Here is a 23847-nt window from a genome sequence, read left to right on the forward strand (position 1 = left end):
CATGAGCAACTATCAACGTCCCCGGCACGATTACTCGCTAATGACGTCAGTCACATTGTCTGGTCCAGACTCGATTATTTACAGACCGCCGTCATATACTTGGACTATTGCTGAGTGCAGCGTTAAAAAACAAACCAAAACCAAAATACTCGCAATAAACCGAGCCTAATCATCCGATCCCTCGTTTTCCAATATTTGGTCAAATATGTTTCCTGGTACATTAATTCTATAAATTGGGTAATGTGTATCTGACCATCACGATGGCTCTTTTCACGATTAATGTCAAATCCGCTTGGTTGATGCATGTCATCATACCCAATTGCGTGGATCGATGCTCATGATGTCAATCACTGAATTGTCTGGTCGATTATTTACAGTGAGTGAGTTAGTTAAAATTTAACGTCGCATCGGCATTATTTCAGCCATATAGCCAGGTTATTTACAGACCGCCATCAGTGTGGCGTTAAACAACGGACAAACATTTCACTTGGATTTCCTGTACTACTTGGCATTGTTGTATATGCAGAGATTAAGATTACCTACCCTTGTGTATTTGTTTCGTAAACTTAGCAGGAAATTACAGCTTTGAACACTCCCTCACCCCCTCCCCGATCTACCGGTAAATACACAGAAAATATTTTTAAATAGGATTTTTATGTAAAATGTATCTGAAACTATTTTTTCTCAGAAATAATAATATATTTCAATATCGTGGTATTTTAATTGCAGCTTTTACTATATTTAGAATAATGGGAACCATTAGGGTAGCAGTTTGACAATAGGGATAGTTTAGGCATAGAGCTGTTTGATGAGTCACCGGTTGAAACTTCCCGCTGACTTGCTCTTTCGAAATGAATATTTATGTGTACATGTATGGTCAAACTACAAGAAATATGACTTCTAGCGAGTCAAAGTATAGCATCTATTCTTTAAGATCCATTCTATGAAAACTAAGGTTCTTTTCAAGGCTTCAATAGCGATAATCTGATTGTAGCTGCTGTTTTGTTTGTTTTGTTTGTTTGTTTTTTAACGCCACACTCAGCAATATTCCAGCTATATGACGGCGGTCTCTAAATAATCGAGTCTGGACCAGACAATCCTGACAATCCAGTGATTGACACAACGAACATCGATCCACGCAATTGAGGTCGATGACATGCATCAACGAGCCTGGCCACCCGATCCCGTTAGTCGCCTCTTCCGACAAGCGTAGTCGCCTTTTACGGCAAGCATTGGTTGCTAAAGACCTATTCTAACCCGGATCTTCACGGGTCTGTATTGAACAACTATTGAATAGTAATGGCAGATTGTGATACATTAAGCCACGACCTGTTGGTACGTATACTTGGACCAATTTATATATTCAAGTATCTTTATAAGAATTTCTTAGACTATGCAATTAAAAACCGACAACTTTTATGTATTTGTGCACATTAGTGTTAATTTTTTTAAAGAAATACAAGACCGCTTCCGTGGTCTAGAGGTAGAGCGTCCGCCCGGAGAGCGGAAGGTCCGGGGTTCGATCCCCAGCCGCGTCATACCAAAAGACGTTAAAAGATGGTACTTGTTGTTACCCTGTCTGGCATTAAGGGGTTAAAACAAGGACTGGTCGGCTCGGAGTCAATATACTGTCTGAATGGGGTATCCATGTTATAAAACTGCGGCATGTATCTCAGTGGGCTAGCACTATAAATCGGCATCAGTCCGTACTAGTACAAGCAGCTCCACACACACGTCGCTATATAATCTTGGACGCGACGTTAAACCCCATTTCACCTCACCATCTTAGAAATACAAATAGCACATTCCAGTAAACATGCATCGCCGGTACTTCACGGGTTGTCCACAGTGTCCGTTTATCCATGCATACCCGTACAGTACTGACGATAAACAAACATCTTAAGTGGATCGTGCGATATAAAATCAAATCATTCTGTATTAAAACTGCATGTTCCTAAAAATACAATGGTTGGCTTTCAGCCAAGACAAATAATATTCCCTGTTGACTTTGCTGTTGAAGAATCAGATCTCCAGGTGGCCTTGGTGTCAGCCTTGATCAGCATCATGCTAGCGTTTGCAGTCGGGGCCCTCATCTTCTACAGGTAGGTCACACCATATACTTATTGTCATAAGATACGCAACGTCTACATTCACTTAATCGGCGTATTTTAGTAAAAACGGATTTGAAAGCAGATATCGTTGTTAGCAAAGATGTGTGTGGTGTGTGGGTGTGGGGGGGGGGGGTGATTTTGTGGTTTAACGCCGCAATAAGCCGTATTCCAGCTATATAGTGAGTGAGTTGGGTTTAACGCCGCTTTTAACAGTATTCCAGTTATATCACGGTGTGTCAGCTTAATGTGGGAGGAAAGACCGAAGTGATGCAGGTTTCAGACGTTTACCACTTCGGTGAAACCCACGAGCACGGGTATTGTGCTGACAAACCTAGAAACATAATTTGGGCGAACCGGGATTCGAACCCACAATCATAGGTTTCTGGCGTGCCCAAGGGACGCAACTCTGCACAGCGAATCGCGGCGCCTTAGACGACTGGGCCACCCGTGCCCCCTCCAGCTATATAACGGCGGTCTGCTATTAATCGACAATCCAGTTATTGATGATATCATGAGCATCGATCTTAACAATTGGGATACGATGACATGCATCAAGCAAGTAGGCGAGCCTGACCACCCGATCCTGTAAGTCACCTCTTACAAGCACGGGTTGCTGAAGACGTATTCTAACCCGGATCTTCAGGGGTCTGTTGTTATATGAAAAACGAACTGAAGGTTGAGTGTAAGATTTGTCAGATGCAGAAACAAGTTGCTGTTTGTAATTGCTGATTTTCTTTAAAAAACCAAAACACAGCTCATAATTCTGTGTAAATAAAAAACGTCAGCCTCCATCTGCTTGAAAAAACCACAGCTTCAATAAAAAGTCTCCAAGTCTCGTCCACAATATGGCCATCATCATCAACACAGGATTTATACGAGTATTTCGTGAGCAAAGCCATACACGTGACAGAGAGACATGACCACGAGAGACAGAATACCTGTAACCCTTATATACTAATAATCATTTCAAATCTTCCGTTTCAAGGGCTGTAATGGGAAATGACCATTAAGTATCATATACCCTTATTTGGAAAAAAAATACTATGTAAACATATATATTAATAAAAATAGTTTATTGCAATAACCTAAACTTACGAGAAAAATGAATGTTACCAATCAACATTGTTTCTAAAAGCAGAACAGGAAGATACTTGTATGGTCAAAAGACATGAATTAACAACATAATTACAATTTACGCCATTGGAATCAACTTGGCCTTAAATGTACCCTATTGCAGTTTGAGATGCATCAGTTGTCAGGATGAAGGGTTTGTTTTGGTCGGGTATGCAAGGATGTAAGGGCTAGCTTTTCGATTGCCTGTTGGCAATTGTTGGACCATTCGAAAGACGCATCTTTTTTCGGAAGGTTGTATACAGGCGATGCCAGAAAAGTTTGCTAAAAAATTGCGGTAATGCGAGGCCAAACCTAAGAAATGACGCATGTCATGAACATTTGTAGGTGGGTGGGATCTGGATGACATCTTTGCTGACGATATATGCCCTAAGTAGGTGACTTGTTTTGTCGCGAATTTTCATAAGTTGGGTTTCAGAGTGAGTCCTGCTTCTTTTATCTTTTGGAATACTGCCTTGAGGTGATTCAACTGTTCTGAAAACGTTTTAGAGAATCTTATGTCATCTTCATATATTAATATGTTAAGATAATTAATTTCTTTTAGTGCCAGAAATGTTTTTTTTAAATGCGGCGATTCCATTCAAAAACACCCCGTAATGAAGACCGACTTGTGTTTTGTATCTGGATGGAATGGTATTTGCAAAAGGCCACTAGCACAATCAAGGACACTAAAAATGTTGGCATGGCTGTCGAATATGTGTGGCATCAACGACATCTTCAATACGTGACAGAGGGGAAAGTATATAGGTTTGGTAACTGCATTGAGGCGTCTACGATCTACGGCAAAGTGACAAGAGCTTTCTCGGTTTTTTTAACCATAACAACAGGAGAGTGCCATTCAGAAGAGCTGGGCTGAATGATTTTGGCTTCTAACATAATTGTTTCAATGTGTTTGCTAAGTGCACAGATATTCTATCTCCTTTTTCTGTTTAATGTATACAGCAAACATTCAGCGTAAACCCTAATCCCAAGGGTTATCTAAAAAAAAACAATGAACACCTTAGGTCGCTGGATCTTACGTATTGTCTTTTATTATATAAAAATACTTTATTATACCGCTATTTTCATTGTTCTGTTTAAAAAACCACCTACATCTGTAGAGTTATTATGTTTTAGCGAACAGTGAGAAACCTTTTAACATTCTTTCCAGAGGTTGAATTTGAAGTGCACCGTAAAAAAAATCTCAGCCCCTAAAAATAAAGAAGAAAAAAACATATCTCTACTCCGAAAAACCCGCGTGGGAGAATATATCCCATATACCCTGAAACGTAGAAGACAGGATGCACGTGGATTTCTGAGCGGGAAAATATAACCCTGATACCCCGCTTTGAAATCACGTGACATAACACCAGTTAATCTCAGCTCAATCGAACAGCTTTTTCTATCAATTTTTTATTTATTTTAATTCATTTGCCAAGGCAGATGAAAACATGTCGGTAAGATCATTTCATTGTAGCAGTATCACTCGGGGTACATGTGGTTTTATGCGTCCCTCATTACGTTTTATACCACTCCACTCCGGCTCCACTCCGGCTTGTGGTATAAAACCAAACGCTGGAGCCATAAAACCACATGTGCCTCTCGTAATGCTGGTACGAGGCGAGTAGTACATGCCCCGAGGGATCGCTTGACAACTAATAATGTATTCCGCCTGTGAGGGAAATACATTTCTGTCATATGTCCCTTACACCCCGCCACGAAGAAAACAGGCTTCACGTGGATTTCTGAGCGGGGGAATAAATCCCTAATATCCCGTTTCGAAGCTAAAGGCCGCACGCCTTTTCCGAGTCAATGAAAGTCACGTGACGTAGCACATATTAACCTCTGCTCAATCGAAATTTGAATTTGTTTGAATTATTGTCGTAAAAGGCGACTGGCTTGATCGGGTGGTCAGTTGCGTGGATCGATGTTCATGACGTCAATCACTTGATTGTCTGGTCCAGACTCGAATATTTACAGACAGCCGTCATATAGCTGGAATATTGCTGAGTGTAGCGTAAAACAACAAACCAACAAACCAATCTAATGAAGTAAACATGTGTTTTCCGAAACTGAAAGTACCACAATTCAACCTACAAGCACCAACAACTTTGTTATTGGTGGCAGAACCATGTGTTCAGTGCAGGAAGAGTGTGTTCTCTGAAACTGGAAGTTAGGTAATCGAAATCGGATGTACTAATTCTTTTAGTTACAAAAGGAGCTAGAATGTGTGACATTTTGGTGTAAATTTCATTGCAGCAAGAGTGTTTTCTGAAACCGGAAGTGACATAACCAAAACTAGAAGTACCAATAATTTAAACTAACACCGTTTTATTCTCTGGTTTTATATTGAAATGCAGTAAGAATGGTTGATTTTTCCGAAACCTGTAGTGACATGGTCCAAAATTTCTTTGAAAAAGAGCTGTTTCTTAGACTGGTTGCCACATGTAATGAGTAAGCTTGTTTTTCAGAAGACCGGAAGTTATTTAATGAGACCAGACGTATAGGTGTCTGAACGTGCGCTAAAGCCAAGAAGTATTTCAATTCGGTGCTTTTGTTTTCAGTATAGTTAATACACCTGCTGAATGGGCCTCCTCTATGTCACCTGGATAACCTAATATGTATATGTTTTAAGATGGCATCCTTATTTTTGTATCCGGTTTTGGTCTATAGAGAGTCCATCAATACTGATGGGATTAATGATATGTGTGATATTTTATGAATGTGTTTCTTCCCAGATGGTGGCGACACGAGCGAGATTTAAACAACTTGAACTGGAAAGTCCACTTCCCCGATCTCAACTTCAACTTCCGCGGATGGAGGCGCAAACGGAAGGCAATGGTAGGGCATCAACCTCATTAATCTCAATACCCGCGAAGATCAGGGATAGAATAGGTTTTCAGCAATCCATGCTTGCCGTAAAAGGTAACTGTGCTTGTCGTAAAAGGCTACTAACCGTTTTGGGTGGTCATGTTCACTGACCTGATTGATGCATGTCATCGTATCCCAATTGCGTGGATCGATGCTCATGATGTCAATCAATGGATTGTCTGGTCCAGACTGGATTATTCACGGACCGCCATTATATAGCTTGAATATTGCTGAGTGCTACATTAAACTACAAACAAACAAACAGTAATCTGAAATAAGACAAAATATATTTTGGGAAAAAGGTAGTGCCATGTGAATAAATCTTTTTTCTTAATCATATATGGATCTTTTCATGTTATATCCATTGATGTTTGAAATGTCTCTCTGTCCCCCCTGCATTTGCTGGACAATGTGGAAACACACCATCCTCTGTCTGGCAACTTTGGTGGCACAAGGGTCCCCAGGGTCCAGAGAATGTAATATGAGTGCACAGTGATTCATTGACCTGGATCCAACAAAGTGATCTTAACGTTAATGGGATCGTAACTCCCATACTTTAACCAGAGACCGTAAAAATAGATTTCTTGGTCTCTGCATTAGTCGTTGTGCTAAGGTGACTTTGTGGAACAGGGCCCAGGGTTATTTTATGACTTTATTAAGCTTGATCTTAATTCTTTGTGGATTCTAACACTGCATAATAAGCGAGTAATATTGATATTATTGTTCTCAGTAGTAGTAGTAGTAGTAGTAGTAGTAGTAGTAGTCATTTCATATTTATGGTTTTGGGTCATATTTAGAATTATTCCAGAAATGTAATGGCTTGGGACTCCATGAAGCAACTTTGCACAATGTATTCATGTTGGCTATTGAAGTCAAGTCCCTTTAACCACAAGACTACCCCTCCCCAGCCCCCAATATGATGCTAGCATCATGTGTAGAACCTCTATGTTTCTAGCATGGCAGCAGGCTAGCAGTCCGCCAAATAGACAACCAAGTAGACAACCAAGTAGACAACCAAGTAGACGGAGACAGCCTCCAAAGTGAGGGTTCCGACACCGGCGGAATGATGACCAGCTCTGCACATGCATCACTAGATTCAATGATGGATGGCAGTGTCACCTTTCACCAGTATACCACTACAGCGAAATATAAAGACAACATTGTTGCCGTGAAGGAAATCAGGAAACAGCGTATTCATACTGATAGGAAGTTAATGAAGCATATTAAAGAGGTAGAGTGGGGTACAACATTTCTATATAAGATTTACATTCCTGGAAGTGGAATTTTATCTCACCTGACTAAATATCAAGAGAGCTTGTGTCATGACCTGATTGTTTGTTCTGTCATAAACATATGCTCCCCAGAGACCACTGGTCGAATGAAGTTGAAACTTGATACATACATGTCCTTGTTCTCACCAAAGGTGTCACCTGAATTTGTTCACAAAGTTGAAATCTGATTTTCAATATAGCCACCATGACAGTCATATTGAAAAACCTCATACCAATTACTGGGGGCACGGGTGGCCCAGTTGTCTAAGGCGCCCGGATTTCGCTGTGCAGAGTTGCGTCCCTTGGGCACGCCAGAAACCTATGATTGTGGGTTCGAATCCCGGTTCGCCCCGATTATGTTTCTAGGTTTGGCAGCACCATACCCATGCTCGTGGGTTTCACTGAAGTGATAAACGTCAGAGACCTGCATCACTTCGGGCTTTCTTCCCACATTAAGCTGACACGCTGCGATATAACTGGAATAATGTTAAAAGCGGCATTAAACCCAACTCACTCACTCACTCATACTCATTACTCAGCCATTTTGGTTCGAAATGTAATGCCATTTGGCGACTGTGTAGTTTTTTCTGTGATATTTTAAGCTTTGACCTTGATAGTGCCAACTGATCCAGTGCATTCCCCAGTGCATTCTCAGAAGTGGACCACATTGATCATGACCTGTACATATTGATCTAAAATTAATCATAATTTATTTCCATATATTGTGAAACAATGTCACCTTATACGCCGATTGTTCTTTCAGATGATGATGCTGAAACACAGCAACCTGACATCGTTTGTGGGAATCTGTCCCGAGTCTCCCAACATCTGCATCCTGTGGGAGTACTGCAGCAAGGGAAGCCTCACTGTAAGTTCATCCAGCTCAACTCATCGGAAACAGGATTTTCACAAAAGCCATGAAAGCTGAATCTTTGTATGAATAAATTACCAAAAAAGGACCACAATTAACTTTGGCAGTCACGTCAAAGACCCTATTATAAGTGGTCACGATCATGATTGATTGATGAAATAGCACACACTCGTAACTGCTCTTGATGCACAATGAATATTTAGTGCCCCCCAGGGACGCAGTTAATTGTTTTTCTGCGACCATTTTCTACATTTGTGCATACAGGATGCACATTTGCGTCTCGTAATACTCTGAGACATCGCTTTTGAAACAAAGCTATTGCGGCAAATGGGTGTTTTTTATGTTAAACTGGAGACATAATACTTGGGGAATGCTGATATTTCTGACATAGTTTTTGTGGGCTCTTCCTTCAGGACATCCTGGACAACTCCGACATGAAGCTTGACAGTATGTTTCAGTTCTCTATCGCCATCGACATCTGCACGGTAAAGTTGTGTTGTAGTTACTACTAAAAATATATATATCCTTGTTTCAGTAATTCATATCGGTCCTGTGGCTGTCATGATTTCCATTGCTTAACATTGACTAAGGGAGTTAACTGCCTGTAAAAGTCAAGTTTCCACCCTTGCCACACTAGGCTGGAATTTCGTGGCTCGATCATAGCGCCACCAGAGGCTATTACGAGTAATGTCCCATCTATATCCCTTTTATGTCCCTCCTATTGCCAAATCAGATTCCACCTATCATATTACTTGTATATCCTCCAAACAAAATGGTGGCGCCCAGTCAAGACAATTTGATCAATAATTAAGATATATTTTGTAAAACAACTGGTCTTACCTCGCAAAGTGCATCAAATTACTTGAGCACGGTGGTAAAAACATGAAAAGTTTTGAAAAATATTTGTCAACCCTGAGTTGACGCTACACATGTTTGCATATCCTACAATCAACCGAAATCTGCACAGCAGTTTACGAACCGGATGGCGATTTCCTTACGTGATTTTGATTGGACTATGCATAGACTCGCTAGACTCGCTAGACTCCAAAATAGCAGCCTATAGTTTGGCAAGGGTTGAAACTGCACCTTTTGTAGTCAGTTAACTTCCTTGCCTCGGGAAGAACAATGATTTCCTGTTGTCGTATTTGGACTTGTGATATGGTTTGTGATATCCCCATTTTACAGTGGTTCTTATGCAAAATGGCATGATCAGCCTTACATTAGTGATCAGTCAAGAGGTTCAGGTTCAAATCTTGATATATGTTTTGTGAAGATCACTCTTCTTGTTCCCTTGGGGCACGGGTGGCCCAGACGTCTAAGGCGCCGCAATTCGCTGTGCAGAGTTGCGTCCCTTTGGCATGCCAGAAACCTATGATTGTGGGTTCGATTCCCGGTTCGCCCCGATTATGTTTCTAGGTTTGTCAGCACCACACCCGTGCTCGTGGGTTTCACCGAAGTGATAAACGTCAGAAACCTGCATCACTTGGGGCTTTCCTCCCACATTAAGCTGACACGCCATGATATAACTGGAATACTGTCACTCAGTCTTGTTCCCTTGTGGCTACTAAATGTATCAGGTGGTCAGACTGGGTGACTTGGTTGACAGTGTGTCATCATACCCCAACGGCAAAGGATGCTCCTCATTATATCACAAACCCGGGGTAGAATAGGTCTTCAGCAACCCATGCTTTCTGTTAAATGTGCAATGCTTGTCATAAGAGGCGACTAATGTAATCAGGTAGTCCGGCAAGTCATCGGTACGGTATCAATCATATTTGTTCAAGATTTGATTATTTACAGAACGCCATCATATAGCTAGAATATAGCTGAGTGGGGTGTTAAATAAAAATCAAACATACAAAACATGGGTTGTCTCTTCCTGACAGGATGAGGGCAATCGGGTAGCCCAGTGGTTAAAGCTTTCGCTCGTGACGCCGAAGACCTGGGTTCCATTCCCGACATGGGTACAATGTGTGAAGCCCATTTCTGGTGTCCCCCTCCGGGATATTGCTGGAATATTGCTAAAAGCGGCGTAAAATCATACTCACTCACTCCTGACAGGATTATATACAGGCCACCATCATATAGCTGACATGTTGAGTGTGTTGTTATACAAACAAACAAAACGTTCTCTTCAACGCAGGGTCTTGAGTACCTCCACATGAGCTCCCTGAAATACCATGGCAACCTGAAGTCATCCAACTGCCTGATTGACAGCCGCTGGGTTTGTAAACTCACGGACTTTGGTTTGCGACCAATCAGAAAGGGAGAGAAAGATACGTATGACCAGGAGTCCGAGGACGACATGTGTGAAAGTAGGTGAAGCATTGCGGGTATCAGTGAAGTATTGTGGGTATCTGTGAAGTATTGTGGGTATCTGTGAAGCATTGCGTGTATCTGTGAAGCATTGCGGGTATCTGTGAAGCAATGCGAGTATCAGTGAAGTATTGTGGGTATCTGTGAGGCAATGTGGGTATCTGTGAAGTATTGTGGGTATCTGTGAAGTATTGTGGGTATCTGTGAGGCAATGTAGGTATCTGTGAAGCAATGTTGGTATCTGTGAAGCAATGTGGGTATCTGTGAAGTATTGTGGGTATCTGAGGCAATGTGGGTATTTGTGAAGCAATGTGTGTATCAGTGAAGTATTGCAGGTATCTGTGAAGTGTTGTGGGTATCTATGAAGTATTGTGGGAATCTGTGAAGAATTGTGGGTATCTGTGAAGTATTGCGAGTATCAGTGAAGTATTGTGGGTATCTGTGAAGTATTGCGGGTATCAGTGAAGTATTGTGGGTATCTGTGAAGTGTTGTGGGTATCAGTGAAGTATTGCGTGTATCAGTGAAGTGTTGTGGGTATCAGTGAAGTATTGTGGGTATCTGTGAAGTGTTGTGGGTATCTGTGAAGTATTGTGGGTATCTGTGAAGTATTCCGGTATCTGTGAAGCAATGTGGGTATCTGTGACGTATTGTGGGTATCTGTGAAGTATTGTTGGTATCTGTGAAACAATGTGGGTATCTGTGTAGCAATGTGGGTATCTGTGAAGTATTGTGGGTATCTGTGAAGTATTGCGGGTATCAGTGAAGTATTGTTTGTATTGGTAAAGTATGGTGGATTTCTGTGAAGCAATGCAGGTATCCATGAAGCAATGTGGGTATCTGTGAAGTATTGTGGGTATCTGTGAAGTATGGTGGGTATCTGTGAAGTATTGTGGGTATCTGTGAAGTATGGTGGGTATTTGTGAAGTATTGCGTGTATCTGTGAAGTGTTGTGGGTATCTGTGAAGTTTTGTGGGTATCTGTGAAGTATTGCGTGTATCTGTGAAGTATTGTGGGTATATGTGAAGTATTGCAGGTATCTGTGAAGTATTGCGGGTATCTGTGAAGTGTTGTGGGTATCTGTGAAGTTTTGTGGGTATCTGTGAAGTATTGCGGGTATCTGTGAAGTATTGCGGGTATCTGAAGTATTGTGGGTATCTTGTATTGCGGGTATCTGTGAAGCGAAACTGGTATCAGTGAACGATGTTTGGTATCTGTGAAGTATTGTAGGTATCTGTGAGGCAATGTGGGTATCTGTGAAGTGAAACTGGTATCAGTGAACGATGTTTGGTGTCTGTGAGCCATTTGTCCCAAAGTGGCGTTTAGAGGTCACTAATCTGACACTTTCTAGCAGCTATTTTGCTGCAAATGCTCAACACTGTTCATGAAAGCATTAATTCTGTAAATATCTCTCTTAGTCCATACAAACTCTATTGTGTAGTGAAAACAAAAGTTTTTTGATGAAGCTACATACATTAGGATTAATTGCTTTCATCTGGAAGGTTTCTTCTCAGTATAGGGTCACATACTGTAGGACATCTCCTCATCTCATCCTTCATCCACAGAGTTATTTTGGCTTGCCCCGGAACTGCTGAGAACTTCGCTGTCTGAGAAGAGGTTCACGCCCACGCAGCAGGGGGACGTCTTCGCTGTCGGCATCATCCTCAAGGAGATCCTTTGTCTCACAAAGCCGTATGCCGAGGAGGTTAGGCTGACACCAAAAGGTAACTCTCTTATGTATTTCATTTATTACCACCACTTCGTCCTTGCTGTGATCAACCCCTTCGGGCTTTCCTCCCAAGGCGCTGCGATTCGCTGTGCAGAGTTGCGTCCCTTGGGCATGCCAGAAACCTATGATTGTGGGTTCGAATCTCGGTTTGCCCCGTTTATGTTTCTAGGTTTGTCAGCACCATACCCGTGCTCATGGGTTTCACCGAAGTGGTAAACGTCTGAGACCTGCATCTCTTTGGGCTTTCCTCCCACATTAACCTGACACGCTGTGAAATAACTGGAATACTGTTAAAAGTGGCATTAAACCCATCACTCCTTGCTGTGATCTCAAATTGAGACATCCCTAACCACCAACTCAACTTTACTTGGTTGCCTAAAGTGCTATTTAACCATTTCCACCTTACTATGGTGACTATAATGCTATAAAACCACTTCCACCTTACTATGGTCGCTCCGATGCTATATAGCAACTTCAGCCTTACTATGGTCGCTCCAATGCTATATGACCACTTCAGCCTTACTATGGTCACTACAATGCTATATAACCACTTCAACCTTACTATGGTCACTCCAATGCTGTATAACCACTTCAGCCTTACTATGGTCACTCCAATGCTGTATAACCACTTCAGCCTTACTATGGTCACTCCAATGCTATATAACCGCTTCAGCCTTACTATGGTCGCTCCAATGCTGTATGACCACTTCAACCTTACTATGATCGCTACAATGCTGAATAGCCACTTCAGCCTTAATATGGTCACTCCAATGCTATATAACCACTTCAGCCTTACTATGGTTGTCCAATGCTGTATGACCACTTCAGCATTACTATGGTCACTACAATGCTATATAAGCACTTCCACCTTACTATGGTCGCTCTGATGCTATATAACCACTTCCACCTTACTATGGTCGCTCCAATGCTGTATGACCACTTCAGCCTTACTATGGTCGCTCCAATGCTATATAAGCACTTCCACCTTACTATGGTCGCTCTGATGCTATATAACCACTTCCACCTTACTATGGTCGCTCCAATGCTGTATGACCACTTCAGCATTACTATGGTCACTACAATGCTATATAACCACTTCCACCTTACTATGGTCGCTCCAATGCTGTATGACCACTTCAGCCTTACTATGGTCGCTCCAATGCTGTATGACCACTTCAGCCTTACTATGGTCGCTCCAATGCTGTATGACCACTTCAGCCTTACTATGGTCACTCCAATGCTGTATGACCACTTCAGCCTTACTATGGTCGCTCCAATGCTGTATGACCACTTCAGCCTTACTATGGTCGCTCCAATGCTGTATGACCACTTCAGCCTTACTATGGTCACTCCAATGCTGTATGACCACTTCAGCCTTACTATGGTCGCTCCAATGCTATATAACCACTTCAGCATTACTATGGTTGTCCAATGCTGTATAACCACTTCAGCATTACTATGGTCACTACAATGCTATATAAGCACTTCCACCTTACTATGGTCGCTCCGATGCTATATAACCACTTCCACCTTACTATGGTCGCTCCAATGCTGTATGACCACTTCAGCCTTACTATGGTCACTCCAATGCTATATAACCACTTCCACCTTACTATGGTCGCTCCAATGCTGTATGACCACTTCAGCCTTACTATGGTCACTCCAATGCTATATAACCACTTCCACCTTACTATGGTCGCTCCAATGCTGTATGACCACTTCAGCCTTACTATGGTCACTCCAATGCTGTATGACCACTTCAGCCTTACTATGGTCGCTCAAATGCTGTATGACCACTTCAGCCTTACTATGGTCGCTCCAATGCTATATAACCACTTCAGCCTTATTATGGTCGCTCCAATGCTGTATGACCACTTCAGCCTTACTATGGTCGCTCCAATGCTGTATGACCACTTCAGCCTTACTATGGTCGCTCCAATGCTATATAACCACTTCAGCCTTACTATGGTCACTCCAATGCTATATAGCCACTTCAGCCTTACTATGGTCGCTCCAATGCTGTATAACCACTTCAGCCTTACTATGGTCACTCCAATGCTATATAACCACTTCAGCCTTACTATGGTCGCTCCAATGCTATATAGCCACTTCAGCCTTACTATGGTCGCTCCAATGCTGTATAGCCACTTCAGCCTTACTATGGTCACTACAATGCTGTATAACCACTTCAGCCTTACTATGGTCACTCCAATGCTATATAACCACTTAAACTTGTTTGGCTTAATACACCTTTTGCGTTTAGCTATACCATCCCCTGACCACCTCAATGTTAGACCGTATAAATATGTGGTCAAAGTCCCTATTACTATATTGCTTTAGGTATGTGAATCCTTGTTAAATTTCATGGATTATGGTATGACGGACACTTTGCCATCCACACAACACTGTTCAGAACGATACCATGTGCACATGTTCTGAGATCAGTGTTTGCCCTTATGAGCCTTGCGTACAGAAATGCATGCATTAAACGAAAAACTCAAATGTATAAAAACAGCTTGTGTAAATTCCCGGTGAAGCTTTTTCAGCATGCGTACAAAGGAGCTGATTTCCAAAACACAATTATGAGCTCATTTACTTTCCGAGTCAAGCCTATATGTTCAGAACAGTTGTATACATCTTAAACATTATTTCTTTTTTTTTAAATCTTAAAAAGTTCACTAATTTTGGGAAAAACCCAATTGAGTGATGAATAGATGAGTGAAAAAATATTGGTTACCCAATGAAAAATGTAATAACCTACAGTAAATTACGGTTATAGCAAACTCAAAGGGACCACAAATTTTAGTTGTCGTTATAACCGTAGTTAGTTACTCATATATACAGCATAGATACAGCAAATGGCAGGGACCTAAAAACCAGTTTGTTATATCCGCCAGTTCGTTATAAGCGTGTTCGTTATAAATGTAGTTTACTGTAATTAAGATAGAAACCCTAGAGTAAAAACTGAATTGCTGAAAAAGGTATCTGGAGCACTGACTACAGTTGTAACTGTGATATGTTTATGTGCATTCTTCTTCTTAGAGATCATCAAGCAGGTGGCCCACCCCACGGACCAGCTGATGAGACCCACTGTGGTGGAGACGCATGACGAGTATGTGTCACTGAGGCTGCCCTTCGTGAAACTGATACACTCATGTTGGGAAGAGGACCCACAGTGCAGGCCAACAGTCAGGAGGGTGCTGAAGAGACTCAAACGCCTCAACCCTTACAGGTGAGGCCATGTGACATTGTGGTTGTATAACTGGGTACCAGGTGGGAAATGGAAGCTGTGGGTGTCAGCTTAAAGGGGGCTATCAAAAGGGTGTTGAAGAGACTCAACCGTCTCAACCCTTACTGGTGAGGCCATGTGACATTGAGGTTGTGTAACTGGGTACCAGGTGGGAAATGGAATATGAATGTCAGCTTAAAGGGGGCTATCAGGAGGGTGCTGAAGAGACTCAACCATCTCAACCCTTACAGGTGAGGCCATGTGACATTGTGGTTGTAAAACTGGGTACCAGGTGGGAAATGGAAGCTGTGGGTGTCAGCTTAAAGGGGGCTATCAAGAGGGTGCTGAAGAGACTCAACCATCTCAACCCTTACAGGTGAGGCCATGTGACATTTTGGTTGTGTAACTGGGTACCAGGTGGGAAATGGAAGCTGTGGGTGTCAGCTGAAATGGGGCTTAGCTCAGCAGTCTGGCACCCATTTTCAATCTGCAGCTAGGGTACTAGTTACTGGTGGTGGTGGTGGTGGTGGTAGTACATTTCATCTGGAGTGGTGGTAGTGCAGTTATATGTATGATGTGTGGGCAGGTCAACTAGCATGCTGGACAACATGTTGATGATGATGGAACGCTACTCAAACCACTTGGAGGAACTGGTGGCAGAAAGAACGGCTCAGCTGGAGGAAGAGAAGAGAAAGACGGACGCCCTGCTATACAGCATGCTGCCACAGTAGGTATACAATAGACACCTGCAGCATGCTGCCATAATATGCAGCCATTTTGTCCACAGTAGCCACATGCAGCATACTGCTACAGTAAGTAGCCATTTTGTCCACAATAGACACATGCAGCATACTGCTACAATAAGTAGCCATTTTGTCCACAATAGCCACGTGCAGCATACTGCAGCATTATTTCATTTTTAGCCATATGTTCTCTTGTCAAAGGCTGTTAGGTAGCCTTGTAGTTAAGTGTGGATCACCAAACACTTGGGTTTGTGTCACTACATGGGTATAGTGTGTGAAACCCTTTTTTTGTTCCCTCAAAGTGATATTGCTGGAATATTGCTAAAAGCGGCTTACAACCCTCAGACTCTATCTCGTCGGAAGAACATTATCAAATTATGCCAATTTACAAAGAGATGCACACACTTGCCTTGCCTTACAATGCATCAGTATTATAACTGTGACTTTCAGGAAGGTGGCAGACAACCTCAAGACTGGGAATTTGGTCCAAGCTGAAGCATTCGAATCTGTCACTATCTACTTCTCCGACATCGTCAGCTTCACCGACCTCGCCAGTGAGAGCACACCCATGGAGGTCAGCTGCTATTGCTTTGTGTAGGCCACACCAAGACATAGGTCCCCAGCATGCAATAATGTCTCTGGCAGAAATTAAAGCAGAAATATTTATCCTGAGTAACAAATAATGCCATTCTCCCCCCAAAACCCCCCAATCCTTGTATCCCCTTGTGGAGTTCCCGCAGGATAGGTAGGTCCCTGGTACTTGTCTTTCCTATGCACTATCGCAGTGCAAGAGGAAATGATGACCTTGCATTCACCTGTTGGCTGTTGGCTAATATGTGAAGCACCTGGGATTTCATGGAGAGCCTGAATTGTAGACCTGAAGGTCTACTTCTAGATACTTCAGTGCAGCGTGTAAGCTTACACAAACTTTAATTCCCTAACGAATCAACCATAACTGAAAGTTAGAAAAACCGACAACCAGCACAGTGTTAGACTTCAGCCACTAGTCCGAAGTCCAAGCCTTGTAAAATTCTGAATCTGTAGGTTACTAGTGTAAAAATACAGACATGCACTTTCAGTAAGCAATAATACAAAAGTCAAGTCCACTTCAAAAGAAATCAATTTACGTTACACATTTAAAACCAGCTTTCAACTCACATGTTAAAAGTCTGCAGTGTATTTGACGATTTTTGCAGCAGATAAATCCTAAATTCTGCACAAGTTCTGCACAAAATGTGATTTACAGCAAGATAGGTACATTTCTGCACCGAGTGGGCATTTCTGCAAAATATTCTGCAGCCCCCGAATCGCGAAATACAGTGGGGACTGACTAATCACTCTCATTCCAGTAGTGTGGTACACTCTCACCCACTGTTATGTTATGATTCTTTGTTTGCCTAGATCATAGAGCTGCTGAATACACTATACACGCTGTTTGATGACACCATAAAGAATTTTGATGTTTACAAGGTACGTACAACTCCCAAGTCAAGCAAAGTCATTCAAAATTATGTTCAAGGGAAGGTTGTAGGACATATGTGCAGTTCCTTAGCCCTCCATAGCATCTTCCGGAGGCAAGAGTGACAACTACCTTTGACGTAATAAGCGCCCAGGGCGCTCTCAAAATTAGAAATTGGGGGCTCTTATTAGAATATTATTTTGGTGAAAAAAACAGAGTAGAAAGATAAATTTCGGTTTACGCTGACAGCCTGAAATGTTTATATACGACAGATATATTTTCCAGAATTTAATTGCCCATAAGGGTTCATATAACACATGAGTGCATATTAGGTCTTGAGTACATTGATCAATCGGAAGGGGTGCTAATTGTGATTGTTCACTAGCCAATATATTAGCAAATATCGCCGTGGGAGCTTTTAAAGTGAGGCCTTTATTACGTCGGATACGGTATCCTGTATCAAAGTCGAGTTTACATCCTTTGCTTTTCAAGCCTACTTTTCTGTGCTAAAACAGACAAGCTCAGGAGAGGACTATCACACATATCAATGGTCAGGGATGGTCAGGGAAGATTTTACAAATTGAAATTCTGGGTTGTAAAAGCATGGCTGCTGCTATGGCTACATCCATCGCGTGTCATACTTGCTCTGAAATTTATCCAACAATAATGCAAGGACAAATATTTTTTAAGTCTTTCCAAGATTTCATTATCGGATCGACCAGGTTGTCTACCTGGAAGTCGTCATGCTTGCAAAGCCATTCGGAATATGAACTGAACGGTGAAAACTAGACTTTGATACAGACTAATGGACACTCTTGCCTTGGGAAGATGTGCCAAGATCTGCTGGTCGTGTGTTCAGTTCCAATATTTGCCCTGCTTACGTTCCTTGGTCTAACAGCACCATACCCGTGCACATTGACTTCACCATTTCAGCCTATGAATAGCCACAAGTGACTTGAATCCATATCATGGTCACACCGGCAATGTGTGTGTGAACTGTACCTGTAACTGAACCTGTCCCCGAACAATGGCTACAACAGGCTGACTTAGCGTAGCATCATACCCAAAGTAGTTGATTGATACAGTGATGATATGGTTGTAATAAATCTTAACGGGGAGTCACTTAGGTGATCGTATTTTTGTTGCTGATGAAACAAATCTGGTAATAGTTGACACATTTGTGATTTGTTTTCTTTTTAGGTTGAGACAATAGGTGATGCCTACATGATGGCAAGCGGAGTGCCAATACAAAATGGGGACCAACATATCATGGAGATGGCAGATGCTTCCCTCAGCCTGCTGAAGGCGGTTCTTAGCTATGTCATTCCACACAGACCAGAGCGCCAACTCAAGATCAGAATAGGTACACACTCAAACAGCAGGAAGCATCACGTTAGGGGACACAGGTGGCGCAGTTGTCTAAGGTGCCACAATTTGTTTAAGGTGCCAGATTTACCCTGATGACATTCCTTTGTTTATCAGCACCATACCTGTTGCCATTATACCGTGCTGTTAACTTTTACACAAGCATTTATGACCTGCTTCACTTTGGGTTTACTCTCACACTTGACCAACAAGCTGTAATATTGTGAAATACAGTCAAGCCTATTTCACTCACTGACTCGCTCGCTTCCCACACCGGGGCGGTCGGGTAGCCTAGTGGTTAAAGCAGTTGCTCTTCACGCCAAAGGCCTGAGTTAGATTCCCGACATGGGTACAATGTGTGAAGTCCATTTCTGGTGTCCCCTGACGTGATATTGCTGGAATATTGCTAAGGCGGCGTAAAACCATACTTACTCACTCACTCACTTCCCACAACAATACTCTTATCCATCTTTTAAAATCAGGGGCAGTCGGGTAGCCTAGTGGTTAAAGCATTCGCTTGTCACGCCGAAGACCCGGGTTCGAATCCCAACATGGGTACAATGTGTGAAGCCCATTTCTGGTGTCCCCCTGCCGTGATACTGCTGGAATATTACTAAAAGCGTCATAAAACCAACTCACTCACTCACTCTTTTAGACCTTTAGGCTCGGGTAGTTACCCAGATACAGTTAGGGCTGTGTTTCTCTAGGTATTCACACGGGGCCGGTGGTGGCGGGGGTCGTTGGGCAGACGATGCCAAGGTACTGCCTGTTTGGAGATACAGTCAATACAGCCTCCAGAATGGAGTCCAATGGAATGCGTAAGTTTCCTTGTGACGTTCACTTTATTTCTCGTACGCAGAACAACTATTGCACAAAACATCACTCATTTTAAACATGAATGAGAAAAGGATTTTGTAGTTCCCACAAATCAATATGTATAGGTCATGACTTGCTATGATTACATATCAAACTGCACATGGTGCCAGTTTCATGTAAATGCACACTGATATTTTCTTCCATCCGAAAGAATTTCAATATGTTCTCAGATGTGAACTACATCATTAAATTTAAAAATGAAAACTGTAATAAATTATTCAGAAAGGTACTGGGTACTAACTGACATCTCATCCATCGTAGATGTATGTTGGTTTCAGTCATGTGGGACGAGGAACAATAAAACTTTTGTTTTGGTACCTTGAAAAATTACGAAAGATGTTCTGCTTTGTGTATTTTTGCCATGATAAATATGTGTATCTAATACTTTCTATGGTGTTAGCCCTGATGATACACATGAGTGGGTCGTCTGCTGCCTTGCTGAAGAAGAACCCACTCTATCACGTGGTTGACAGGGGAAACGTAGAGATCAAGGTAAATATGCCTGAAAATACATTCCTCTGGATAAGGAAAACATGATTGGTTGGTTGGTTAGTTGTTTAACACCGCACTCAGCAATAATCCAGCTATATGACGGTGGTCTGTAAATAAACAAGTCAATCCAGTGACTGACATCATGAGCATTGATCCACACAATTGGGATACGATGACATGCATCCACCAAGTCAGCGAGCCTGACCACCTAATCCCGTTAGTCGCCACTTACGGCAAGCACGGGTTGTTGAAGAACTATTCTACCCCGGATCTTCACAGGTCAGGAAAACATGAACGCATATCTTTGCAGTGTAGAGATGATGTGTATGCATCTATATCTATACCATTCATTTTCAAATCCTATGAAAATTGTATTTTGTGAATCAAACACAGATCCTTTTAGGGCTGTGTGTTGGCAAAAACATTGTATTGCAATATCTGCAATATATAGGAGCTAATGTGTTTGACATTGATTGTACATGCAGATTCTAGTTCAACATACTAAAGTCAGTATTACCCAGGATGGTCAGTAGTCTCCATTTTGTAGTCATGGATACAGGGGAGATAACAATGTGGAAGAAAGATCTCCTTTTTGTTTCCACCGTTTTGTCAAACAACTTTGAAGGGTAACATCTGTGAATGAATCTCTGTCTTCAAATAATAATGAAACTAGTTATATATTTTTTACCCAGTATACCGGAAGACAGAAAGAAAATTGTTTGAAAAGCGTATTGCAGTGTCCTGGTGTACCGTAATACCATGCAGTACAATTGTTCTGCATTTGACAGTGAATACAGAAATCAGAATTGACATTTTAACAAAGATTACCATTTTAAAGCTGTGCGTTTTTCCCCTGACAGGGTAAAGGCAGACTGTGCACCTTCTGGCTGATGGGAAAGACAGGGTTGTTCACAGTTCCAGTCAGAGACCTAGACACGCAGCAGACGACAGTTAACAGTGACCTAACAGAGCTGAAAGTGGAAACCGTGTTCCACGGGGATGTGACTCCCTCCATCACCAACTCCAACCACTGACACTAGCACCACTGCGGGGGCAGCTGCCATCGTCAGGGGTCTTGGTGCTTCAAATAGTCCTGAAGATGACGGAACCGGAGGCTGGAAATTTCATGCTGGAAGAAACCATGTCTCATTTTTGGACTAAGAAAAATTGTGACTCGCTTGAATTTGATCAATTTTTTTAGTTTCAGTTTGTCACAGGCATGGTTCTGTCCTGTTGATGCTGCATTCTGGTCCTTTCTGTATTTCATGCAACTCTTTGATATACCATATCATTTTTAGCTCCAGATGGGTTGGGTGCGTTTGAACAATGGATGTAAGCTATGTGAGAAACCTTCTGTGGATTTTGTTTAGATGTGCGCCCTTCACTTTAAGAATTGTTTAAATCATTGACATACGTCTGATGCATTCAATCACATTTTCTCATTTAAATATTTATATTCAGATAATATTGAGTGAGAGAGCATGTGAATGAACCGTTTCTAACCAAGAAATAAGCTGTATATGAGCATACCACATCTTAAAGATTGCATTCTTTCAAGAATACATTTTTCTCCTGTGGTAATATGAAGTATGAGAGAATATGGCCCTGTGTCTGCCGGGAGCTTCTTTTGCTGTGATGCTCCCGGGGATCGAACCTCCTCTCTCTCCTGGCAGATGCTCACTGATATGAAAAAAACGTTGAATTGCGCATCCAAATGAAAAGGCATCTTAATTCCTTGTATCGTAAGTGTGTTTGGGTGCTGATATTGTCAGCAAACCAACTAAACCAGCGTATGAAATTATGTGTTTACTGCTGAATACATTGTATAAAATATATATACTGAAGGACACTGATTTAATGTAGCTAGAATATTGCTGACAGTATTTAATGCTTTCAGCTCTGTTGAACCAATTCAAACCCCCAAGTGAAACCTGCAATAACTGTTCAACGAGGAGGCTTTGTGTATCATTTAAGTTACGTGTGACTCAACTTGCAAAATATCAAACTTTCAGAATTTCTAGGCATACAACTACCAGAAACGGCAGTTGGCACTTCACACTGAGGGGCATTTAGTTTGATATTTTCTTAATATCTTTATCATTTTTCACAATCGATCATAATTTTTTGTTCCCTGAACACAAAAACAATCTTAATTGTAACATCATCGATTGGATGAAAGTTTAACGAACTTCACATGCATCGTGATCCCATACTATTACCCTTAAAATTTTTCTAGAATTATTATTACAGATGTATAAAAATCTCATTTAGCGAGTTTGATTTCGTGTGACAACCCGATCCATTTGGTGTACACTTACAACCAGCATGGGGACCTTGGATAGCCCAGAATGCCCATGAAGCAGGGTTTTTTTTGAGTGAAAAATCCTGGTCAGTGTGGGGGAAATATTTTTGTGTGTTCTGCAAAAGGTTATCTGAATATGTGAAGAGTAAATCCAATTCTTAAAATCCTGGTGAAAACAGCCTCGCCTGAAGATGAGGGAAAATTGATTAGGTTTATAATGGGTCTGTAATGGTTCATGTTCACTAGTTTTCTTGTTATGAGGTGTCAAGTCATTAATCAAAATATCTACTGTGGTGTTTTACTTTCCATAAACAACATCCATCATGTATTTATAATATATAATATTTAACTTTTTTATGATAACCATCGCTTCATTATTTCTGTGATAATTAACTTTTCAATATTTGAATCTTTAATAATAATTCTGTGTCAGCTTAAATAATCAATGTGGAGTAAATCTAGAAACGGCGAACCGTGATTCAGATACATGATCATAGGTTTCTGGCGGGCCCTGTACAGTGCTGAACTCTACCTAATACATATTACATCCAAATGTCATCATATACTCACCTCAAGGGGCGGTCGGGTAGCCTAGTGGTTAAAGCGTTGGCTCGTCACGCTAAAGACCCGGGTTCGATTCCCGACATGGGTACAATGTGTGAAGCCCATTTCTGGTGTCCCCCGCCGTGATATTGCTTAAAGCGGCGTTTAACCATACTCACTCACTTATAACACATGACTGCTTACTTATTGTCTATTTTCATATTGACTTGAAATCATATTCAAGCTGGGTTTTTTCCACTAGACTTTACATGGAGAGTCTAATGATATGCTGATTGCACAATAAATGTTTACAGCTTTCTACTGTTGGATGTCATGAACACATCCAGTCATTCAAGATTGTTAACCATCAGTGGCTTTCTGATTACTTTTTATATATTGACATATATACCTATTTCTGAGTAATTATTGTTAATAAAACTGTTTTCCTGGTATTTGAAGAGTTGTGCGGGATTTCCTGGTATTTGAAGTGTTGTGCTGAATTTCCTGGTATTTGAAGAGTTGTGCGGGATTTCCTGGTATTTGAAGAGTTGTGCGGGATTT

The 23847-nt window shown here is 41.6% G+C and overlaps 1 protein-coding gene across 1 annotated transcript in view; it reads left to right on the forward strand.

The window, feature by feature from the left end:
• LOC124146913 (atrial natriuretic peptide receptor 1-like) overlaps nt 1-23738 on the forward strand; it is a 31613-nt gene extending 7875 nt beyond the window's left edge. The window contains exons 6-20 of the mRNA XM_048390172.1: nt 2021-2102; nt 5960-6062; nt 7048-7323; nt 8127-8231; nt 8648-8719; nt 10378-10549; nt 12114-12272; nt 15320-15509; nt 16093-16233; nt 16700-16823; nt 17651-17719; nt 18909-19071; nt 19781-19891; nt 20350-20441; nt 21302-23738. Coding sequence (XP_048246129.1) covers nt 2021-2102; nt 5960-6062; nt 7048-7323; nt 8127-8231; nt 8648-8719; nt 10378-10549; nt 12114-12272; nt 15320-15509; nt 16093-16233; nt 16700-16823; nt 17651-17719; nt 18909-19071; nt 19781-19891; nt 20350-20441; nt 21302-21475 — 2033 coding nt within the window. The 3' untranslated portion in view covers nt 21476-23738. The remainder of the gene's footprint in view (nt 1-2020; nt 2103-5959; nt 6063-7047; nt 7324-8126; nt 8232-8647; nt 8720-10377; nt 10550-12113; nt 12273-15319; nt 15510-16092; nt 16234-16699; nt 16824-17650; nt 17720-18908; nt 19072-19780; nt 19892-20349; nt 20442-21301) is intronic.
• Nucleotides 23739-23847: the final 109 nt, after the last annotated feature.

The sequence above is a fragment of the Haliotis rufescens genome, unplaced genomic scaffold, assembly GCF_023055435.1.
Source record: "Haliotis rufescens isolate VD_foot unplaced genomic scaffold, xgHalRufe1.0.p SCAF_85, whole genome shotgun sequence".
NCBI lineage: Eukaryota > Metazoa > Mollusca > Gastropoda > Lepetellida > Haliotidae > Haliotis > Haliotis rufescens.